Source organism: Chiloscyllium plagiosum, unplaced genomic scaffold (genome assembly GCF_037043375.1).
Source record: "Chiloscyllium plagiosum isolate Xiang-an unplaced genomic scaffold, Cpla_swu_hap1 HiC_scaffold_4, whole genome shotgun sequence".
NCBI classification, from domain to species: domain Eukaryota; kingdom Metazoa; phylum Chordata; class Chondrichthyes; order Orectolobiformes; family Hemiscylliidae; genus Chiloscyllium; species Chiloscyllium plagiosum.
In genome coordinates, this window is record NW_028270142.1 from 111,347,003 (window position 1) to 111,364,849 (window position 17,847).

General features: G+C 41.0%; 1 protein-coding gene across 1 annotated transcript in view; it reads left to right on the forward strand.

Annotated features, from left to right (window-relative positions):
- Positions 1 to 946: 946 nt before the first annotated feature.
- Positions 947 to 17,847, forward strand: part of cunh1orf35 (chromosome unknown C1orf35 homolog) — a 35,094-nt gene continuing 18,193 nt past the window's right edge. The window contains exons 1-4 of the mRNA XM_043687941.2: positions 947 to 1,122; positions 1,504 to 1,654; positions 10,077 to 10,122; positions 14,505 to 14,587. Of these exons, the coding sequence (XP_043543876.2) occupies positions 1,029 to 1,122; positions 1,504 to 1,654; positions 10,077 to 10,122; positions 14,505 to 14,587 (374 nt within the window). The 5' untranslated portion in view covers positions 947 to 1,028. The remainder of the gene's footprint in view (positions 1,123 to 1,503; positions 1,655 to 10,076; positions 10,123 to 14,504; positions 14,588 to 17,847) is intronic.

Genomic DNA, 17,847 nt, shown 5'->3' on the forward strand with positions numbered 1-17,847 from the left:
GTTAGATTAGTAGTTGAGTTTTGTTTTTTTTTCTTGGTATTTTTTTCTTTTGTTAAATTTTGGCTATTGTATATTTAAGATTTAATTGTATATCAATGTTTGTACTTGAGAGTTTTGTTTATTTTTGTAAACTTGTAAAAATGTTAAATTTCTAATAAAAATATCTATAAGAAAATGAACAGTCAAGGTCTTTTAGGCAAAAGTGAGGACTGCAGATGCTGGAAACCAGAATTTAGATCAGAGTGGTGCTAGAAAAGCACAGCAGGTCAGGCAGCATCCGAGGAGCAGGAAAATCAACGTTTCAGCCAAAAGCCCTTCATCAGGAATAGAGTCAAGGTCTTTTCTCCAGGGTAGGGAGTCCAAAAATAGAGGGCATAGGTTTAAGGTGAAAGGGGAAAGATTTAAAAGGGATCTGAGAGGCAACTTTTTCAGAGGGTGGTGCATGTATGGAATGAGTTGCCAGAGGAAATGGTGGAGGCTGGTACAATTACAACATTAAAAAGACATCAGGATGGGTACATATAAAGGAATGGTTTAGAGGGAAATGGGCCATGTACTGGCAAAACTCGCTAGATTAATTTAGTGTATCTGGTCGGCATGGACTAGTTGAACCTAAGGATCTGGATTAGTGGTGCTGGAAGAGCTGTGCTCTTTCAGCACCACTAATCCAGAATCTGGTTTCCAGCATCTGCAGTCATTGTTATTACCTAGTTGAACCTAAGGACTTGTTTCCGTGCTATACAACTCAATGGCTGTATGACTCCTGCTTTGGTCCCCTATGTGGCCAGCGATAAGTTTCCGCAGACACGGCCTGATGGGCTGGCTATTTCAGGTCTATGCACGAGAGGGCAGCAGGGATTTCTTCCCACACAAAGATGGCTTCTCACAGTTTCTCCACGCTCCTTTAGTAAGATGGCGACAGGATGTCGTCATCGCTATGCGCCAGCTGTCGACAGGAGGACCCGGGCCGCTCCTCGGTTTGTGCTTGGGGACAGTTAGTTGTTTCGGTTCTGACCGGCGGCTCGAAGATGATGGGCTCGGCCCGAGGTGGGGTCCGTGGCGGACAGGATCAGTTCACCTGGGAGGAGGTGAAGGCAGATAAACACCGAGAGAATTACCTGGGTAAGGAGCGGCCTTTGTAAAGGCGCTGACACAGGGAGAGAGGGAGAGGGTGAGGGCGAGGGCTGACCTTACCCCCCCACCCCCGAGGGTGGGGAGCGGGTGAGTGACACACGCCCACACACATCCCCTCCCCCAGAGGGTGAGGAGTGACCGCCCGAGGGTGGGGTTCGAATAATGTTTGTGTAAAAGGTGCAGGGAGGTGGTTAACCTCTGAGGGTATGGGTGGGATAGTCCCTAATGATAAGGGGTGGGTGAGGGAAAGCTCATGTATTCAGCCTAAGGAGGCATCCTGGGCAAAGTGATCTGAAATGATTTCTTCCAAAGTGCTGAATTTCATTTATGCCACATCTTTATTTGTGTCTTGTTCATAACTGCATGCAGGAAATTCGCTGATGGCACCTGTTGGACGATGGCAGAAAGGGAAGGACCTCACCTGGTATGCAAAGGAAAAAAAAGCAGAGGGGACACAGTCTCGCAGTGAAGAGTTGATGGCTGTACGGAGAGCTGAGCAAGAAGCCCTAATGGCAGCACTGTGAGTAGTGAGGATAGCCTGTACCAGCCTGATTGACTCCCTTCTCCTGTGAAGTGTTATGATTCTGTGGATAGTGACATTCCTCTTTTGAGCTTCTATAAGGAGAGGGGCAAAGCCATTCAACTGAAGGGGCTGCTCTCCATGTTAAATACACTTGCAAACTAAAAACCTCTTTAGGATGATGCTCCTGATCTCTATTACTTACACTCTTCTGCATATTAAGTCATTGGTGAAGAGGGTGGAGGGAGAAAGTGGTGAGAGCCCTGTAATAGCACAACTTGTATTTATGTAATACTGCTTGTGTAATTAGTATATTCCAAGTACTTCATAGCATTATACTTGGATCTCAGTTGATAATAAGGAGAAAGTGAGGTCTGCAGATGCTGGAGATCAGAGCTGGAAATGTGTTGCTGGAAAGGCGCAGCAGGTCAGGCAGCATCCAGGGAACAGGACAATCGACGTTTCGGGCATAAGCCCTTCTTATGCCCGAAACGTCGATTCTCCTGTTCCCTGGATGCTGCCTGACCTGCTGCGCCTTTCCAGCAACACATTTCCAGCTCTCAGTTGATAATATCAAAGTTGAGGCAAATCCACAACATGGTTTTAAAAGTAGGTTTTAGGCAGCTTAGAGAAGAAGAGAGCTGGAGGGTTTGTGCTAAAGAGATATAATGAGGGAAGTCAGTGCTTGGGTTCAACATGCTAAAAGTACAGCTAACTACATTGGGGCAAAAGAAGTATGACATGCACGAGGAGGAGGAGAAATCTAGTGCTAGAGCAGGGAGGAGGATTTCAACATGTGGATAGGAGTTATAAAATTTTCATTTTAGCAAACCACTTTTTTGATGCAATGTTTTGTTTGATTAGTACGGTACACTGAATTTTTCAGCAGCTGTCAGTGATTTCCTTCCTGTCTTACTGAATTAGATTTGAGCCCAGACTACTTGGTATCAAGCTGGTGACTGATAATTCCTCCATCCAATAACTTTGCTAATGAGTAAATAAATCTGTGTATGTGGTCTGCTTTACATGTATGTCTCCCATGTTGGAAGATTCATGAAAGGTGAGGCAAACCTCACTGTGTTGTTCTGTGGACCTGTTTATCGGTATTGGATTTCTTGCACATCAGGACCAAGCCAATCCATCCTGTCAGAACATAAGAAATAGGAACAGCCTTATTATTTAATAGGGTCGTGCTGATCTGACGCTCGGCACATCCACTCTCCTGTCCTTTCCCCAAACTCTTGGTTCCTTTACTGATCAGGAACCTATCTCTTGCAGCCTTAAATATACACAAGCACTCTGCCCCACAGTGCTCTGTGGCAAGGAGTTTGAACAGCTCTCAACTTTGAGAGAAGAAATTGCTCCTCATTTTGGACTTAAATCAGCACCCCTTTATTCTGAGACTATGCCCTCTGGTCCTAGACTCTCCCTTGAGGGCAAACATCTTCTCAGCATTTACCTTGTCAAGCCCATGAAGAAACCATATGTTTCAATGAGGTCACCTCTCATTCTTCTAAATTCCAAAGAGTGGTATTCCAACCTGCTTAGTCTTTACTCAAGACAATTTCTTCATGCTGAGGATCATCCTAGTGAACCTTCTCTGAGCTGCCCCCAATAAAATAATATTTTTCCTTAAATAAGGGGACCAAAACTGCTGTCAGTCCTCCAGATGTGGTCTCACCAGCACAATGCCCTACACATATCATTAGCCACCTTGATTACCTGCTGAACCCCTGTGTCTGTTCTGTTTTGTGCACAAGTATGCCATGTCCCTTTATGTTGCAGATTTTTTCCATTTAAATAAAAATCTATTCTTTTGTTTGCCTCTCCAAACTGAACAACTCCACATTTTCCCACCCTGCACTCCATTTGCTAGCCTTTTGCCCACTTGCCAAATCTATTAATATTTCTCTGTAAACTGCTTGTATCTCCCTTGCAAACTGCCTTTCTACCTAGTTTGGTGTGTTCTGAATACTTGGCTACTGTACGTTTGCTTCCCTCCTCCAAGTCATTAATATATTATTGTAAACAATAATATATTGGTCCCTGCACTGATACCTGTGGAGCCCCACTGATCACAGGTCGCCAACCTGAAAAAGGTTGCTGTTTCTTGCCCATTAGCCAAATCTCTCTCCATGCTAATATACTACCTCTAACACTGTGGGTTCTTACCTTTGTGACTTAAGTTTTTGTGAGGTACTTTGTCAGATGCTTTCTGGAAGTCCAAATACAACGCGTCTTCTGGTTCCCCTCTCGCCACTTGAAAAGCTCGAATGAATTAGTCAGACAAAATGCTGACTGTGCTTGAATAGATTAGGATTTTTGAAGTGTTCTGCTAGTTGTTCCTTAATAATTGATTCCAAAACTTTTCCAATAATAGATGTTAGGATAATTGGCCTATAGTTGCCTACTTTTTGCCTCCCTACCGTTTTGAATGGGAGTGTCACATTAGCAATTTTCCAATCCTCTGGTTCTTCTCCAGAACTCAAGGATTTTTGGAAAATTACAACCAATGTATCCATTATCTCTTAACTATCTCTCTTAAGATCCTACAGTACAAGCTTTGGGGCCAGTGGACTCGTCTGCCTTTAGCTCCATTGGTTTGTCTGATACTGCTTATAAAACATTACAGTGCAGTACAGGCCCTTCGGCCCTCGATGTTGCGCCGCCCTGACATACTAATCTGAAGCCCATCCTACCTACACTATTCCATGTACGTCCGTTTGCCTGTCCAATGACGACTTAAATGCACTTAAACTTGGCGAATCTACTACTGATGCAGGCAAAGCATTCCATAACCTTACTACTCTCTGAGTAAAGAAACTACCTCTGACATCTGTCTTATACCTATCTCCCCTCATTTTAAAGTTGTGTCCCCTCGTGTTTGCCATCCCCATACTTGGAAAATGGCTCTCACTGTCCACCCTATCTAATCCTCTGATTATCTTGTATGTCTCTATTAAGTCACCTCTCAACCTTCTTCACTCTAACGGGAACAGCCTCAAGGCCCTCAGCCTTTCCTCGTAAGGCATTCCTTCCATACCAGGCAACATCCTAGTAAATCTCCTCTGCACCCTTTCCAAAGCTTCCACATTCTTCTTATAATGCGGTGACCAGAACTGTACACAATATTCCAAGTGTGGCCGTACCAGAGCTTTGTACAGCTGCAGCATAACCTCCTGGTTCTGGAACTCAATCCCTCTATTAATAAAGGCCAAAACACTGTATGCCTTCTTAACAACCTTGTCAATCTGGGTGGCAACTTTCAGGGAACTGTGTACATGGACACCGAGATCTCTCTGCTCATCTGCACTCCCAAGAATCCTACCATTAGCCCAGTACTTTGCATTCCGATTACTCCGTCCAAAGTGTATCACCTCACACTTGTCCACATTAAACTCCATTTACCACCTCTCAGCCCAGCTCTGCATCCTATCTATTCTTTATTGATGGTACTTAATTCCTACGCTGTATTCCTCAGTATTAATGGAAAATTTGAAGTATCCTCCACCATAAAGACTGATGCAAGATATCTGTTTAACTCCCCTACCATTTTCTTGTTTCCCAAAACTGTCTCCAAAATTCATTCTCTAAGGTACTTATGTTCACTTTGTCCTCTCTGATTTTTTTTATATATTTGTAGAAGCACTTAGATTAGATTCTCTACAGTATGGAAACCGGCCCTTCGGCCTAACAAGTCCACACCGACCCTCCGAAGAGTAAACCACCCAGTCCCATTTCCCTCTCACTAATGCACTTAACACTATGGGCAATTTAACATAGCCAATTCACCTAACCTGCCCATCTTTGGACTGTGGGAGGAAACTGGACCTCCCGGAGGAAACCCACACAGACACAGGGAGAATGTGCAAACTCCACACAGTCATTTGAGGCTGTTATTGTCAGTTTTTATATTCGTTGCTAGTTTGCTATCATAGTTTATTTCCTCTCTCTTTATTGTCTTTTTCGTCCTCCTTTGGATTTTGAATTTATCGCAGTCTTTGGGACTATCACTGATTTTTCCTCTGCCCAGTTCGCTTTAGCTAACACTCCTTATTTCATTGTAATTACTTTTTATTTAAGTTAAATACAGCTGTTTCTGATCCAAGTTTCTCACACTTGAACTGAATATTAAAATTGTATCGTTTTGTGCTCACTACTTCCTAGGAGATAGAGTCATAGAGATGTACAGCATGGAAACAGATCCTTCAGTCCAACCCGTCCATGCTGACCAGATATCCCAACCCAATCTAGTCCCACCTGCCAGCATCCGACCATAAACCTCCAAACCCTTTCTATTCATGTGCCCATCCAGATGCCTTTTAAATGTTGCAATTGTACCAGCCTCCACCACTTCCTCTGGCAGCTCATTCCATACACGTGCCACCCTCTGTGTGAAAAAGTTGTGCCTTAGGTCTCTTTTTATATCTTTCCCCTCTCATCCTAAACCTATGCCCTCTAGTTCTGGACTCCCCACCACAGGGAAGAGACTTTGTCCATTTATCCTATCCAATCCTCGTAATTTTGTAAACCTCTATAAGGTCACCCCTTAGCCTCCGACGCTCCAGGGAAAACAATCCAGCCTATTCAGCCTCTCCCGAAAGCGCAAATCCTCCAATTCTGTCAACATCCTTGTAAATCTTTCTGAACCCTTTCAAGTTTCACAACATCATTCCGATAGGAAGGAGACCAGAATTGCACGCAGTGTTCCAACAGTGGCCTAGCCAATGTCCTGTATAGCCACAACATGACCTCCCAACTCCTGTACTCAATACTCGATAAAGGAAAACATACCAAATGCCTTCTTCACTATCCTATCTACCTGCAACTCCACTTTCAAGGAGCTATAAACCTGCACTTCAAGGTCTCTTTGTTCAGCAACACTCCCTAAGACCTTACCATTAAGTGTATAAGTCCTGCTAAGAGTTGCTTTCCCAAAATGCAGCACTTCGCATTTATCTGAATTAAACTCCATGCTCTGATCATTTATTAAACCAGCCTCATTGCCCATTACCATATTTTATCCCAGTGACAATGATTGAAAACTAATATATTTCCAAATCAAAGTGATGAGGAGAACTTGCAGATATTGACTACCATTGTCCTTCCAGACAGTAGAAGTCATTGGTTTGGAAGGTGCTGTTAAAGGAGCCTTGGTGAGTGGCCTCTGTGCATCTTGTAGTTGGTACTTACTGTTGGCACTGTGGTGAGGGGGGCTGGGGGGTTGAGGGGAGCAGCTTGCCTGAGGTGATGGTGCCGTATATACAATGTAATTCTGTGTAGAGCTATAGACCATGATGACATAAAGGTGATAGTGGGCTTTGGTCTCCAAAATGTCGAATGTTGGTCACGGACTAGAATGAGACCAGAATGAGTTTTAAAGTTGAAAGAAAAATACTATTGGAACATCCTGTTTCGCAGTCCCACTATAAATCTCCCAACTTGAAGAGTAAATCCCCAAGTTATGTGGCAGTCTGTTCAAATAGCTTTCTATCAAACCATTGCTGTGGCTGATTGGTTAATGTACTAGCAGCTAAGTGAGTATCTAGCAATGACCAGTATCCTTTTCCTAGTCAATAAAAATAAAACAGTAATAGACAACATCATTGGAACATAACCTTTCACTAGTCATAAACTTGACATATGCATGTTAACTTTAAATTTTGTATAGATTGCTAGGATGAACAGACATCAAATAGTGATAATTGTTTATGCAAATATTTATTTACTTTTTCCACATACACTCATTAGTAAAAAATGCTTTATGTGCCTAAAACAACATCGCTAAAGTCATATCTGTGCCCAGCTGATTAGTCATACTGGGCGTCACTGGCTTAAACATTCCACAGTTCCTTGAAGTCGTATTAGGCTGATCATGGAAGTGCTTTTAGTGAAGCAAGAGTATTTTTTGAAATACAAAGTTAGAAGTTCAACCCTAATTCAGGAATGAGCTGCCAGAGGATGTGGTGGTGGCTGGTACAATTACAACGTTTAGGAGGCATTTGGATGGGTATATGAATAGGAAGGGTTTGGAGGGATATGAGCTGGGTGCTGGCAGGTGGGACGAGATTGGGTTGGGATATCTGGTTGGCATGGACAGGTTGGACCGAAGGGTCTGTTTCCGTGCTGTGCATCTCTGACTGTAATAAAGAGTGCAGGAGGGCATGTCAGAGGCATCACCAGGCATTTGTGAAAATGAGTTGTTGATGTTTTGAAGCTACAAACCAAGACTACTTGCACATCATACAGTGGAAGCAGCATGTGATAGACAAGATGACCTTCATTTCACAACCCATAGATCAGATCATAGTTATGTGGTCTTACCATATTCAGTTGTGAATGGTGGTTGACAGTTAAACAACTAACCAGAGCAGGAAGTTCCTCAGATTTCCCCATCCTTGATTATTACTCTATTAGCTTACTCTTGATCATGAACGACATGATGGGAAAGTCATCAACAGTGTTTACTCAGCAAAATCTTAGTTACTGATATTCTATATGGGTTTTACGGTGACCACTCAGCTCCTGACATCATTATAGCCTTGGTTGAAACATTGATGAAAGGCATGAACTGAGAGGCAACAGGAGAATGCCCACACTAGGTGTTATTATCATTAGACTGTTAGTCCAGAGACCCATCGTTTGGGGACCTAGATTCAAGCCTTGCCATGGCAGATGGTGGAATTTGAGTTGAATTTTAAATAAATTGCAATCAAGAGTCTAATAACCAAGATTGTTGGGAAAAACCCATCTGGTTCACTAATGTTCTTCGGGGAAGGAAGTCTGCTGTCTTAAGTGGTCTGACCTACGTGTCACTCTGGACTCATACCAACATGGTGACTTTCAATTGCCATCTGGGTAATTAGTGTTAGACAATAAATATTGGCCTGGCCAAGGATGTTCACACCCTGTGAATGAATTAAAAAAAACTTGAAATGAATGGAGCATTTGATTGAGTGTGACCAAGGAGCCCTAGCACATTTTGAAGTTGGTGGGAATCAAGGCAAAATGTCTCTACGGATTGAAGTCCTATCAAATATAAAGGAATATTGCAGAACATTGTCCTATGTAACTCCAGTAGTGCCCTGGGTCAGAATTGGGGGATGTTTGCTGATGATTGTACCATGTTTCGTAACATATGCAACTCCTCATGTACTGAAGCAGTTTGGGTTCAAATGACTGAGGATCTGGACACCATTCAGGCTTAAACTGATAGATAGTGAGCAAAATTCATGTTATACAAGTGCCAGGCAATTGCTGTCTCCAATAAGACGAATGTTAACTATCCTGTTTTGATATTCAAATTAGCATTGTTGAATTCCCCGCCATCATCATCCTTTGGGTTACCATTGATTGCAAACTAACTGGACTAGCTTCATAAATATTGTGGCTAAAGGAGTAGGTCAGAAGACTGAGGTTTTGTGGTGAATAACTCAACTCCTATTAATGTCATTTCACCATTTACAAGACAAGTCAGGAATGTCACTTGCTTAGATGAGTACAGCACCAACAAAACCAGCACAAAGTGGTCTGTTTGATCAGACCTCTATCCATCACCTTTTAAATGTTCACCCCCTCCACCTCAGTGGCAGCATGCGCATCATCTACAAGATTTGTTGCACCAACTCACCCAGACTTCTTTCCCAGCACCTTCTGAAAATGTGATGTTATCAATTGTAATGAGAAAGGCAGTAATGAATACTACAACACTCATATTCCCTGCCAGGTCACTGACTTGGAAATGCGTTGTTGTTTCTTGATCAGCGCTGGGTTAAAACTCGAGAGCTCCCTTAAAACGGCACTGGGTGCAGTGCTTTTGAAAGCTGCTCATCAGCACCTTCTCAGTGGCAATTGGCTCAGGCCATAAACACTAGCATCGTCTGTGATGCTGAAATTCCATGAATAAATTCAGAAAATAAATTCACAATGAGAAAATTGGATCTTGCTCACAACATGAACCAATTATATGTACCCTGGTTTTCCTTGAAGGCAATGGAGGTCATCTTGAGGTAGTATTGAGGGAGATTTGCCCAGCAGCAAACCTGGGCTATATTTGCTGTTAGAATATTTGTTGTGAGAGAGTGGATGAAACGTTATTGTTTATCTAATCCATGCTGCAGCTAACTTGGGAGTGTTTGGTAGTATAGAATGGACAATGTGATGTCTTCAATCTGGATGACTGAACAATGTGGAGTGAACTTTACCTTTTAAACTCATTCTTGCTCCATTCAACATGGGAGGACATGGTGGAGTGGTGTAAATGAATTATTACCCTGTAACCAACTTGTGGTTAATCAGCCTTGGGAGCGTTTAAGTTAAATCATTGGGAAGATGTTCCATTGGCAGTTATCAATCACTAGAAAGTAATGAAGTACTCCTCCTGGCTCTTAATATAACATTCGCGTTATTTTTCTCTTGTTAGAGGGTACAAGAATCCCAAAAGGAAACCCACCGGAATAACAAAAGAAGTAAGTAATGAGTGAAGTCCAGTAAAATGAATGGAAATTGTACAATAGTAGGTTTGTGATATTTAACCCTGTGATTCTCTGTGATATACTGCATTTTGTACATCACCCATTATTGTACAGTGCTCTGCAAGTGATCCATTGTAAGGTTCACTGCACTTCGATATATCACAGAACATCAAACACTCACTCAACAAGAGATCTTAGAACATATAACAAATACAGTGCAGTACGGGCCCTTCGGCCCTCACTGTTGCATCGATCTGAAGCCCGTTTAACCTACACTATTCCATTCTTGTCCATATGCCTATCCAGTGACCATTTAGTGCCCTTAAAGTTGGTGAGCCTAGTGTTGCAGGCAATGTGTTCCATGCCCCTACTACTCTGAGTAAAGAAACTACCTCTGACATCTGTCCTATATCTGTCACCCCTCAATTTAAAGCTATATCCCCTTGTGCTAGCCATCGCCATTCAAGGAAAAAGGTTCTCACTGTCCAACCTATCTAACCCTCTGATTGACTTAATTGAGACATAGGATACTCTCAACTTTCCTCTCTGTAATGAAAGCAGCCTCAAGTCCCTCGGTCTTCCCTCCATACCAGGCAACATCCTTGTAAATCTCCTCTGAACTTTTTACAAAGTTTCCACATCCTTCCTATAATGCGATGACCAGAACTGTACGTGGTACTCCAAATGTTGCCGCTCCAGAGTTTTTTGTACAGCTGCAGCATGATCTCATGGTTCTGAAACTCAGTCCCTCTACCAATAAAAGCTAACACACTCAACAACCCTATCAACCTGGGTGGCAACTTTCAGGGATCTATGTACCTGGACACCGAGATCTCTCTGCTCATCTTCACTAGCAAGAATCTTACCATTAGCCCAGTACTCTGCATTCCTGTTACTCTTTTCAAAGTGAATCACCTCACATCTTTCCGCATTGGACTCCATTTGCCACCTCTCAGCCCAGCTCTGCAGCTTATCTATGTCTCTCTGTAACTTGCAACATCCTTTGTCACTATCCACAACTCTACCGACCTTCGTGTCATCTGCAAATTTATTAACCCATCCTTCTATGCCCTCATCCAGGTCATTTTTCTAAATGACAAACAACAGTGGACTCAAAACAGATCCTTGTGGTATACCACTGATAACTGAACTCCAGGATGAATATTTCCCATTAACCACCACCCTCTGTCTTTCAGCTAGCCAATTTCTGATCCAAATCACCCTCAATCCCATGCCTTCGTATTTTGTGCAATAGCCTACCGTGGGGAACCTTATCAAATGCCTTACTGAAATCCATATACACCACATCAACCACTTTACCCTCATCCACCTGTTTGGTCACCTTCTCAAAGAACTCAATAACGTTTGTGAGGCATGACCTACCCTTCATAGAACTGTGTTGACTATCCCTAATCAACTTATTCCTTTCTAGATGATTACAAATCCTATCTCTTATAACCCTTTCCAACAGTTTACCCACAACCAAAGTAAAGCTCACTGGTCTATAATTACCAGGGTTGCCCCGACTCCCCTTCTTGAACAAGGGAACAACATTTGCTATCCTCCAGTTTTCTGGCACTACTCCTGTAGACAATGATGACATAAAGATCAAAGCCAAACATTCGGCAGTCTCCTCCCTGGCTTCCCAGAGAATCCTAGGATAAACCCCATCAAGCTCAGAGGACTTACCTATTTTTACAATTTCCAGAATTGCTAACACCTCCATCTACTCTGGTAGCCTGTATCTCAGTATTATCCTCAACATATCTTTCTAGTGTGAATACTGATGAAAAGTATTCATTTAGTGCTTCCCCATCTCCTCTGACTTCATACACAACTTCCCACTACTATCCTTGGTTGGTCCTAATCTTACTCTGGTCATTCTTTTATTTCTGATATACCTATAGAAAGCCTTGGGGTTTTCCTTGATCCTGTCTGCCAATGACCTCTCATATCCCCTCCTAGCTGCTCTTTGCTCTCTCTTTAGGTCTTCCCTGGCTAACTTGTAACTCTCTCCTATGATTTTTTTTTTAAACAAGGCTGTCTCTCACTGAAAAATAAGCTCTCAATGCTGCATGTTTGGCTTTAACAACAAAGGAAATGTTTATTACTCACAAGTGAAGACTCTGAATGAATACTCAGATATAAAATTTAGACACTCAAACTGGATGCAATGTTCAATTCGTATTATTATGCATGTGTACAAAGGATGAACATTCAGCCATCCCAGACATTTTACAAAGGTTCAAATGAGCACATTTTAAGTATTTCTTATTATCAGTTACAATTAACAACATAATTAACACAGGGTTTCTAGAAAGGTGACTATTGTGTACAATATTTTGGGAGTTGCATTAGGGGGATTTGGTATTGTCTTTCCAGAAACAGCAAAGAATATGTATCAAAAACAATTTGCTGGAAAATCCCAGCATGTATGGCAGCATCTGTGGACAGAAAGTAGTTATATTTCAGGTCCAGTGAACCCCCACCCCCCAGAAATATTTTAGTAAAGAATGTGTTTGTTTTGCAGGAAAGGTTTATACAGGTGAGTGGTTGTTGTTTGGAGCTATCTGGCTGTGTGATGATGACCTCCTTCATTTTGAATTGGACTATCCTCTGTCATGTTTGTGCTGTTGGCATGCCTGGGATTAACCTTTCCCCACTCTCGCCCATTCTCTTTGCCCAAAGTGTAGAATATGGGGTTAGTTTGAGTAGTGTCAGTTTCATTATTTGTAAATTTTTAACGGAGCTCTTCGCAGTGGTTAGAACTGCTGCCTGACAGAGCAGGGACCCGGGTTCGATTCCATCCTTGGTCGGCTGTCTGTGTGGAATTTGCACAGTCTCCCCATGTCTGTGTGGGTTTCTTCCTGGTGCTCCAGTTTCTTCCCACAGTCCAAAGATGCACAGGTTAGGTAGATTGGCCATGCTAAATGGATGTATGGATTAGCCATGAGAAAAGCAGGGTTATGGTTGGATAGGACAGTGGATCTGAGTGAGATGCTCTTCAGAAGGTCAATATGGATTCAATGAACCGAACAGCCTGCTTCCACACTGCAGGGATTCTATGAAAATAATTTTGGCTCTCTTCTAAGGCTGTGATTGCCCATGTATGTTTTGGCACCCTTACTGCTGGTCCTACCTGATCCTCCAAAGCTAAATTCTGCACTGCCATAAGCAATGAAAATCAAAATAGAATAAGTAAAGGTATTTACCAAAAAAGACAAATTTAAATTTTTCAGAACATACTGTAAAATACAATCTTACTTATACCAACAGTATTTGTCAGAAAGGATTCCTGTCTGTATCAAATCTATAACTGTGACTTCAATTCCCTTATCTTGAGAATCTGATCTTTTTTTTCGAGTTTTCATATAACTGAACTTAGTTTTTCTCTGCTTCAAATAACCTCTTTAGGGTTTTAACTGAAACAGTTCTTGTCTGGAGCTTTAAATTAAACTCCTTTCACTGAGGAGCACATTTCTTCACAGTTTTAGACTATCTTCCTCCTTTTGAAGCAACTATTTTACATGCAGTTTCATCCAAGACTTTTGATGTTCGAGAAACTGAAACTAAAAGCTTTTCCAAGCTATGGGTATTACCCATGCTTTAAAAACATACAATTCCAGAACCTTCCACCCAAAGCCTAGTGCACTACACCCTGTGCTTGTAAAACTCCTCCAAAGTAAACAAATTCCTATTAGCCTCTAGGAATGATCCCTGTTATATTATTTTTTAAAATAAATCGTCGTGGCAACAGGTATTTTTAATTAATTCACTACATTTCTCTGCCTTACATCCACACACACATGCTATTAGTTAAGCATTCAGAATAAATTAAGATTCATATAAATCTCTCACCTTTCATTATAGTCACTGATATACTGCACTATGTTATCCTCAGTGATATACTGTACCCTGTGTGATGGCATCTGTGTAATATGTTACATATTGATATGTGAGAAACTGGCGTCCTTTTCCACGACAACAAGTTATGTGAATGTTTGAAAGAAGTCCTTGAGCATGAAGGATTCGGACAGGATTGAAAATCAGACAGAGTAAAGGTAAGTAGCAAAGGAGTGAATGTCAAATATAAAGAAAATCTTTCTTGGGCAGCAAGTGATGAGAATCTGACGGACATTGACTGAATGTGTGATGGAAATGAATTTGGTCAAGGCGTTCAAAAGGGAGTTGGATAAAGGGTGCACGAACTATTTGATGAAAATTGAAGAGTGACACCAGCTGAGTTGTAGAGAAGCAGTATGGACCAAATAGCCTCTTTCTGTACTAGAACCATCCTATGATGATATAATTCTGAGTGGCGCAGTATCTGTCTTGAATATTATCTCTCCAAAAATGCATTCTCCATCTTATTTTAGGAGCTGTTAGAAGTCTGTAAACGTGAGACTGTGGAACCAGACAGCAAAGATGTTGACAGAGTCCTTGGACTTGGTAGTTCCAGGTATGGAAATCAATCTCTTAGCAATTATAGACCTTCCCTCTATGTCTCCTTTATTGCTGCATATAACACTGCCAAATTTTATTGTAACACATGATTGTAGATAATATTCCTGAATATATTATCCCAACATGGGATACAGCTGTTTGCATTGTATGTTAACTTTTCTTGCAAGGCATATTTTGCAGAGAGGGTTAAAACTAGGTAGAGGATAGCTATTTAGGCAATCATACCCAGAGTGGGACAGGAAAAGGTGGTGTACAAATATTAAAGTGGCAAGTAAGGTAAAAAAATGAAAAATAAAATAGAGAAAAAGCAAAGTTAATGGCTCTTTATTTAAATGCATATAGAATTTAAAATCAAATAAATTAATAACACAAATAGAGGTTAATGGGTATGGTCTTCTATCCATTGTGGACACGTGATTACAAGGAGGCAAAGTTGGAAACTGTATGCAACGTTTTGGAAGGACAGACCAGATGGGAATGGTGGAAGGGCAGCTTTGTTGGTATGAAATTGAAGTATGGAATGAGCAAGAAATGATCTTTGATCCATCCATATGGTTGGAGACATGAAATAACAAGGGGTAAAAAGACACTAATGGGACTAGTCTATAGACCTTCGAACAATAGTTCTTCTGTAAGATGAAGAATAAATCATATTATGGAGTCATGATCTGAAAAGAAAAGGCACAATAATAATCATGGGGGGCTTTAACCATCATGTAAATTTGGAAAATCAAATTCGCAGAAGTAACCATGAGGAAGTGCCATTATGAGACTAGATCAGTTAAGGTTATGTTCACTTGAGCTTAGAACAATGAGAGGGGATCTAGAATCCTGTAAAATTCTAAAATGAATAGACAGGATAAATGCAGAAAGAATTCACCCTTCAGTTTGAAAGTGAGAAACTTGGCGAGAAAACAACTGTGCTAAACTTAATTTAATTGTAACAACTCTTGTTTAACCTGGAATGGACTTGGAAGTGAGTTTAACAGAAGACGGTTGATGAATAATGGAAAGCGTTTCAGAAAATACTTAATGATTTCCAGCAAAGATTTATCTCAGTGAAGAAGAAGGATTCCAGAAATGAGATAAAACAACCATGGTTAACTAAGGAAATTAAGGATAGTATAAAAGGGGCCTTGTGGCACAATGGTAGTGCCCTTACCTCTGGACCAGATGATCCACCTTGAAGTCCACCTGCTCTAGAGTTGTGTAATAACATTACAGGGTTGACTGGAAAATGTCTAAAATTGAAACAAAAATACATACAATGCAGAGATTTGGAATAGTTTTCAAACCAATAACAATGATTAAAATAAAGACGGAGAAAATGAATCATCAAGTTAAACTAGCAAGTATGTATAAAAGTGGACACAAAGAGCTTTTTTAAATATATAAATAGGAAGTGATATTAATAATGGGAACCAGGAAATAGCAGAGGAGTTGAATAAATATAATGCATTATAATAATGGTAGAAGACACTAATAGCATTGCAAAAATATTAAATAATTCAGGGGCAAAAGTTGGGGAGGAGTGAGGAAATAAAATAACTAAAAAGAAAAAGTAGTCAGAAAGCTACTGGGGCTGAAGAGTGGTAAGTTCCCTTTGACTTACTTGGTTGCATCCTTGGATATAAAAGGAAATGTCTGCAGAGATAATGGATATACTAGTCATAACCTTCCAAGAATTCATAGATTCTGGACAAAGCCCAGTGGATTGGAAAATGCCAGTATAATACCTTTATTCAGAAAGGGATGGAGACAAAAAACAGGTAATTATTGGCCAGTTAGCTTAACATCTCTTTTTTGTGAAAATATTAGAACCTATTATAAGGGATGTAACAGCAGAGCATTTGGAAAAACTTAATATAATCAAACAAAGTCGGCATGGCTATCCGAAGGGGAAAATCATACCTCACAAATATTTGGAATTCTTTGAGGTAACATGCAGGATGGATAAGGGGAATGTAATGTATTTGGATTTCCAAAAGGTGTTTGATAATGTATTGCACATCAGGTTACTTAAGACAAGAGCCTAAGTAGATTAGTGTGGTCAGAAGTCACTTGGCATCCGGTTATAATCCAATAGGTTTATTTGAAATCACAAGCTTTTGGAGCACTGCTCCATTGTCAGGTGAAGTGACTTCATTGTCAAGTCACTTCACCTTATGATGGAGCAGTGCTCCAAAAGCTTGTGATTTCAAATAAACCTGTTGGACTATAACCTGGCGTTGTGTGACTTTTAACCTTGTCCATACTATTCTGACACCAGCACCTCCACACCTGTACTACTACGGATAGAAGAATGGCTCAACACTTGGAGACAGAGTTGGGATAAGGGCATCATTTTCAGTGGCAACATGTGGAGGTACCACAGGAATCATTGTGGTTACAATGATTTACAATATGCATTAGCGACCTGGATGAGTGAAGTGAATATCCTGCCACCAAGTTTGTAGGTGACAGAAATAGGTGGGAGGGCAAGTGGTGTTGGTGGCACATAGCCTGCAGAGGGATATAGACAGGTTCAATGAGTGGGCAAAAACTTTGAAGATGAAATATGGAGAAATGTGAGGTTATGCACTTAGGCATGAAGATTAGAGGATTTGAATATTATTTAAAACAGAAGGACTTAGGAGCCTTTTGCGTAAGTCATCAAGTTAGCATCCATTTTCACTTGGTAGTAGGGAAAGCAAATGAATCTTTGGCCTATAGTTGAAAGGAAATGCAGTTTCTTTAAATAAAGGAGGTCTTGTGAAACTTTACAAGACACTATTCAGACCACTTTGGCTTCCCGTCTGTGGTCTCTTTTTTTATATTTTGTTATTGACTGTAAGGAATGTATGCTTTCTCAGATCATGTGTAACCAAATAGGAGGGGGCCATTGTGCCCCATTGGCAGTTGTTTAAAATGATGTTGATTGTTTAGAAGGGTTGAAGGAGACCATTTAGCCCTTTTATGCCGGTGCAAACTATCTGCAACAGCAATTCAGCCAATGTCACTCTGTCATTCTTTACTTGCATTGTATAAGTTTTTGTTTGTAATCTACTTCCCTTTGAAAGCTTCAGTTGAATCTGTATGTGTCACACTGAGGCAGAGGAATTCAGATCCACTTGTTGCTCAACAAAATCTTTTCTTCCTGATGCTGTTGTCTTTTTTGCTTATTTGTCTTAGATTGAGATCCTCTTGTTCTGACCCTTGTGCTAATCAAAAATTTCTCTTTGGTTGTCTGGATACCTTATGCTTTCAAACATCGGT